General features: G+C 36.7%; 1 protein-coding gene across 4 annotated transcripts in view; it reads right to left on the bottom strand.

Annotated features, from left to right (window-relative positions):
- Positions 1-6939, bottom strand: part of LOC107701959 (collagen and calcium-binding EGF domain-containing protein 1) — a 63896-nt gene that overhangs the window by 18135 nt on the left and 38822 nt on the right. For 3 of the 4 annotated variants that reach the window (XR_001635715.1, XM_016504126.1, XM_016504124.1), the window contains 3 exons: positions 3051-3103; positions 2017-2151; positions 998-1135 (listed from right to left, as the gene is read on the bottom strand). Coding sequence is in view for 3 of the 4 variants with exons in the window: in XM_016504126.1 (XP_016359612.1) it covers positions 998-1135; positions 2017-2151; positions 3051-3103 (326 nt within the window). In the remaining variant the exon portion in view is untranslated. Of the gene's footprint in view, positions 1-997; positions 1136-2016; positions 2152-3050; positions 3104-3169; positions 3212-3695; positions 4080-6939 lie in introns of those variants that run through there. The other variant, XM_016504127.1, reaches the window with a different exon arrangement.

The following is a 6939-nucleotide window of genomic DNA, read 5'->3' as shown; positions in this document are numbered from 1 at the left end:
GTGAACAACGGCTCTGTGTAGTTAATGCTGCTCAATGTGAAAGCACGCAGGTGATGGAGATTTACCGCTGATTACAGAACCGGCTTTCTGACAAGATGCGCATTAAATATCGCATGCGATTTATCGTGCAGCCCTACTAGAAAACCAAAGAATTTGTGGGACCTAAAGGATTTTTCTGAAGATTTTTTTGTTTGGACATTGGAATTATTCAGATACAAAAAGGAAATTTAAATTTCATATCCACCCTTATCCACTTGGCTTATTTTCTGCACATCTTTCTTTGTGTTTGCACTGCTTTAACTAGATGAGGCATCCATGACCTCTCAGAGCATTTAGACCTCACTCAATCCTTTCCACACCTGTGTGATGGAGAGATCTGTGGATGGTCAGGTCCAGACAGGAAAATGAATATCTCTGGTTCTCTGTGCTCTATTTAAAACCTCAAAACCTTTGTCGGAAATGCATTGGGCAAATCAAAGCAGGTCTGTGAGGCTTGCAAAAGCAGCTTCTAACGGGAAAGTGGCTCTCAAACTGAACAAAAATCTCACAGAAAAGAGAAAACTGTGGAAATGAACTACAATCCCATGAAGCATTGCGAATTACGTGATAAAAAATACCCCATGGCTATTCAGTATAAAACTACTGACTAAAAACCACTGAAACGGAGTATAAAATACATAAAATTCAAAGTTTATGACAAATTTCTTCACAAAAACACGACTGCCAAGTTGATTCATTACCTTTTATATGTTAAAAACGGTTTCTCTGGATCTCGCTACAGCAATTATTTCAGCAATTAAAATGTGAAAGTCTGAAAGAGGTGTTAGTGCACAGTTTCAGGTCATGAACGGCTTTGTAGGTCCACAAAAGTCTGGGAAACTCCAAACTACAGAAGAAAAGAAGCAAAGACCAAAAAGAAAGCGAGCAAGCTAAAGTAAAAGAACAAATGTTGTGTTGCTGAGAAAGACAAACAAAGATCCAGAGAGTATACACTCACCTCGCTCGCCCTTGGTGCATGTTTTCCCATCATCCTCTAGGTAGAAGCCTTTCTCGCACTCACACCGGTAGCTGCCAGGGGTGTTCACACAGATCTGTGAGCACACCGTCTCGTTATTGTTGGCACATTCATCAATGTCTAACGCAAGAACAGAGAGTGAAAGTGTGAGGGACGGAAAGTTGGCAAAGTACAAAAGACGTGATGTTCGCTCCTGGGGCAGTATGGAGCGCTTCTGTCAGATCAGCCTGAGAAACAATATCTGTCTCCCATCAAACACATTTCATTACACCAAATACACAAAATAATGTTCTTTTTAGCAGCATCATATGACCCCTTTAACACTTCAGCAGTCTGGGAGGTCAGACCCTTTAAGAAACACTCATGCTGTTATTAAAGAGGCATTGAGAAATCAACCCTGTGAATTAAAAACAACCCATAGAGGGCGCTAACATATCCATACTGTTAAATATTCCTGATACTTCAAACAAGTCCAATTTAACGTTAATGGTCTTTTTGAAAAGCAAAAACATTTTTACAAAAAAGTTTCCATGGTAACCAGTTTCAGGAAAACTAAATTTAAGTAGTTTATAAATAAATAATAAATAATAAAGTAAATGTAAGAATTTAATTATATTCATAATTATATATTTATATAAAAAATAAATGTATGAACTATGAATTATGAACTATTTTACTATGAACTATTTCACAGCAGAAAAATATATATATAAAATGGGTAAATGTACATTTTGAGCATCACACACACACACAAATTGCATACACAATTATGCTGGAGACCAAAAGCAAATGGTCATCATCACTTTTTCTTGTATTTGATTAATGCTTTCGTACCTGTGCTGCACATTTGTTGTGTGAAAACTGATTTTTTTTTGCACATTTTTTTCAGTAATGCCAAACCCTGCCTACCACGGTAATACAGTACTTTGCACTCATATCTGTATTCGATATACTCAAATAAGTTCACTTTTCTCACTATCTAAATAAGAGCAAAATCTTACCCAGGCAGTATGGTTTCTCACGCTTTCTATGTTGTTCCCGGTCATAGCGATACCCAGGATAACAGGTGCACACCACACGGCCGAAATGATCGGTACACTGCTGTTCACATGGGGCGCCAGCACACACATCATAGTCTGCGTATACAAACACACCCACAAACAAACAAATATCAACACAGCAAGAGAGGAAAGCACAAGACTACAAAAACCAAACCTAGCTTTAAATCAAAACCCACAATATAACTGTCAATTCCGAAAATCATATGCAAATGTGCTACTTTAAAAGGCTTTTCCCTTCAGAATTTTATTACAATAGCTAAAACAAAACACTGAGGTCTGGGAAACCATTACTGCCAGTTCCAGCCCAACAATTCTCATATCTTTTCCTTATTCCATGATTTCTCCGGGAAGAGCCAAACCATCTCAGGCACAGCATGGAATGCAGTACGAGTCAGGGAAATATGTGTCCATTCTCAACCGGTAATTTATGTGTTTCTCATCAGCGGAGAGAGGGCAGGTAAGGACACCAGAGTACACAAACAGCATAGAAACAGAAAAAAGGCTTTAAAAACAAGCTGTAGACGGTCTCAAAGGGTTCCAGGGACCACTATACACCCTCTCAATGTGGCATGGCGAACCGCAAAACACAGACAATATAGTTGCATATTTTTATTTGACAGTTACGAGTAAAAACTCATTAGTGGTTTGAACCCGTCAACCAAAGATCGAGAAGTATATTACTGAATTCATAAGCTAATATACTGACCTGTTCCCACTATAAAAACACACACGAGGTAATCAAGCTATCGTTACTGGTGGGGAAACTCTGCCAAGCTGTTTAAGGTGTGCTGGAAATGTTAAAACAACATTAAAAGCTCTAGCTGAATGGTTTCCAAAAGGAATGATTTTGTTTAGAACACTAATGGGAGACGAGGGAAAACATGTCCAGAAATATCAGAGCAAATTCAACCCAGAGGAGTCTAATCTGGGTAGGGAGAGAGAGAGAGAGAGCGAGTGACGGAAAGAGGTCTTACCTTCTGGAATACACTGTCCCAGTACAAACTTAAAACCTTCACAGCACTTCTTTCTGAAAGAGAGACGAAGTGAAAGAAATACATATAATATTTTCTTCAAAAATGTAATTAAGTCTTACCCTTGATAGGGTGTCATGGATGGTTGCCAGGATGTTGCTACACTACCATTCAAAAAAAACAATTTGGGGTCAGTAAGATTAATAAATAAATAAATATTTTTATTCAGCGAGGACACATTAAATTGATCAAAAGTGACAGAAAAGACATTTATGATGTTACAAAATGATGTTTCTATTTCAGATAAACATAATTCTTTTAAACTTTCTATCAAATAATCCTGATAAAAATAAAAAATAATAAGCATCAAGACGGATTTCAACATTAATAATAATGAGAAATGTTTCTTGAGCTCCAAATCAGCATATCAGAATGATTTCTGAGGAATCATGTGACACTGAAGACTGGAGTAATGGCAGCTGAAAATTCAGCTTTGCATCACAGGAGTAAATTACGTTTTAAAATATATTAAAATAGAAAAATGCTATTTTAATTGCAATAATATTACTGTTTTTATTGTATTTTTTAAACCAATGAATGCAGCCTTGGTGAACATAAGAGACTTCATTAAAAAAAAAAAATTCTTACCAACAGCAGTGCAGGAATTTTACATAGTTGCATATTGGCTCTTTTTTTCTTTTTCTTTATTTTTTTGTCTATTTTTTCACCTGTTTCATCACCTGCCAGAAAAATCACAAGTGCTTATAAAAGTATCAAAGCAAATCTATCTCCAACAAGCTTCATGTTTTAAGGAATCATTCATATCTTTAGCACAAGCAGACTGAGATGAGTCATGCACAGAAGTTTAATACTCAGGATTTGGGGTTTGTTCAAACCCCCAACTGAACGGATGAGCAATAATAATGGTGATGCTTGCCTAAGAAACTCCATGGAAAAGACAGAACAGTGGCCTCAATCCAGCCTGAAACAAACTCGCATGAATTATTAATGTGACTTCTGTTTTTGTGATTATCCTAATCGTATTTAATTTGAAATCCAAGTCTACAATATGAGACAGACAAAGTGAAGATCCAAAGGTAAAAAAAAGGTGTTTTTTCTGGATAGTGATGGAAAACTCACCTCTAAGGTAAGACAATAATATCCCCCCCAACATTTTCCAGTGGTCATCGTGGAGATGTTACTCTTTTGGAATGACAAGGGAACAACTCACAAGAACTAACAGAAATGATTCATTTCAACAATATGCTACAATGATTCCCAAATGTTTCAATGCTCAAAAAAAATGAAAAACTAAAAATACAACAGGGGGGAAATTTGGATATTAAGTAATGGAGATATCCTTTCCAACAGTATTACTCACAAATTTTGTGGAACTGTTTAGTCTTGTCTGCCAGAGTAAGCTCTGCTGGTCTAATCTGGAAGCAAACTGATCAACAATGCTTAAATGGCGCATATTAAAAAGGATATCAGCATGTTAAACAATTAAATGCATTGGTTTACAAGATAATAAGATATAAACAGCTAATATATTTTCCACACAATCGCTTTTAAAGCCACAGACAATCTAAGGGGTCTGAGCTGAGCTACGGCAGGCTGGTATGGTTTGAATCATGGGAGCTGTTTAGGTGGTCTGATTCACACAGGAAAACTTTATTGGTTTGTTTGAAGTTCGAGATGAAAATATCAAGAACTGCAATCACTTACAAATCTCTCTCACACACAGTAAACCCTCCCAATATTAAGGGGCACCATCTATATCTTGATATCCTGAAAAAATTATAAATACACATAATAATAGACTTCAACTACATGAAACCATATGAAATTCATTTACGGAAATGATGCCGCAAGATGTAAATATTTACAATTTTGAATAATGAGTGGAGAAATCACTGATAATTAAAAAATAATCATGAGCCACAACTTGGCATTGAACTTAATAGACTTGACTACATTAGCTTGTTTTCAGACAGACTTGCAGTCTTTCCACTCCACACCATTTTTTTTTCTGCTGTATGTTGCCCAGAACTAATGGGTGTCTTCGAAGTTCCCTCCAAAAAAAAAGAAATTTCCCATGCTAACAAGAACCTGTAGCATTCAGGCTACTGAGAAGCAGACTCTGGGTGTTTGTGTTTTTGCATTAAGTTTCATTTTTACTCTCTTACATAAGAACCTATAAATGTAACAAATTATTTTTTGAATAAAACAAACAAACAAAAAAAACTAAATTACAAGGACTCGATTAAACAAAATAATTTTTGTAGTATAATGTGAAGAAACTTCATTTTCAAAGAGTGAATAAGAGAGCTCAGGGTAGAAAAACTCAAATTCTGAACTCAATAAGACCCATGCTAAAACACAAAACTGTAAAATCAACTATGCAGTGCCACACAAGTGCCGTAAACATTTATATGGAGAAAAACATCAGAAACAGAGAGAATCCATGGAAGCGCTGGGAAGTGGAAGAGGAGGGCAGAGGAGGCACAAATCTCCTGCTGTGGAAGGTGATGATGGGTGTGAGAGCAGAATGAGGTGGAGGTGATTTTCACACTTTGACGCATGTTTGCAGTCATGTACACACAGACACTAAGGGGGTCACATTCACTCTACTAAAGTAAAATCACACATGCACATGCACACCACTGCTACAGAAACATATGTGTTACAATACATCTGTCAATTTGCAACATATGCAAATGATCTCAACCTTTTCTCCTCGACACCAATCAGATTAAATGAAGTGCAAATGGAGACTTTAAGCAAGTCTCTTGCTTCTTGCATATTTAACTTAAAGGGGGCATAGGATGCCCATTTTCCACAAGTTTATATGATTCTTTAGGGTCTTAATGAAAAGTCTGTAACATAGTTTGGTTAAAATTTCTCAATGGTAGTGTAAAAAACACCTTTTTTTACCCTGTCAGAAACAGCTCTTTTCAGATCAAGCAGTTTTTGTAGCATTTTCCTTTAAATGTTAATGAGCTCTGCTGACCCCGCCCCTCTCTTCCGAGCTGCTCTCAGTAGTGATGGGAAGTTCGGATCATTTTACCGACTCGGACCTTTGAGTCTCGTTCAGCAAAATGAACGAATCTTTTTTCGAGTCATTTCGTTCATTTTAGCAAAATACAATTAAAATGTTACATGTTACTTCCCTAACACGTCTACTAATGCAAACGTTGATCACACTACAAACAATACAAAACTGCAATAAGAAACAGAAAAGATTAATTCATTGTTTACCTGGGTCTTCAGTCTATGATTAGCTCACCTCACCTCTTATCTGACAAGTCTTCGGGTTTGAGTCGTTCGTTCATCTCGTGACAGCCCCATAAACTTAACCAATGCAGTCTGAGCCGGAAAGAGAATTGATTAGTTCATCTCTCGAGACTTTCGAATCATTTGTTCTTTTGTCACGTGACGTGACAGCATTGGATAGAGAAATTATTTAATTTACAAGCTTCCTTACAAACGGGTGCCTAGTTATTATTATTATTATTATTATAATTATTATAATTATTATTTACTCTTACAGTTACGTGATGCGTTTCTGGTCTCAAATTGTAGCTTTTCAGTTTCTAAAGTTTCTAAATCTGTGAATTTCTGTCATGATGGTTATTTTCCATAACACTGAATGTTGTAACAAAGGTAATAAAGAGTTGGTTATTATTATTAAGTCTCTTTCCGGCTCAGACAGCATAGGTTAAGCATATGGGTCTGTCACGTGATGAACGAAGGACTCGAAAAACCCGAAGACTCGAGAGATGAACTAATCAATTCTCTTTCCGGCTCAGACTGCATTGGTTAAGTTTATGGGGCTGTCACGTGATGAACGAACGACTCAAACCCGAAGACTTGTCAGATAAGAGGTGAGGTG

This window comes from Sinocyclocheilus anshuiensis, unplaced genomic scaffold, assembly GCF_001515605.1.
Source record: "Sinocyclocheilus anshuiensis isolate Anshui unplaced genomic scaffold, SAMN03320099.WGS_v1.1 scaffold1184, whole genome shotgun sequence".
Taxonomy (NCBI): Eukaryota; Metazoa; Chordata; class Actinopteri; order Cypriniformes; family Cyprinidae; genus Sinocyclocheilus; species Sinocyclocheilus anshuiensis.
This window is presented reverse-complemented; position numbering and strand designations above follow the sequence as displayed.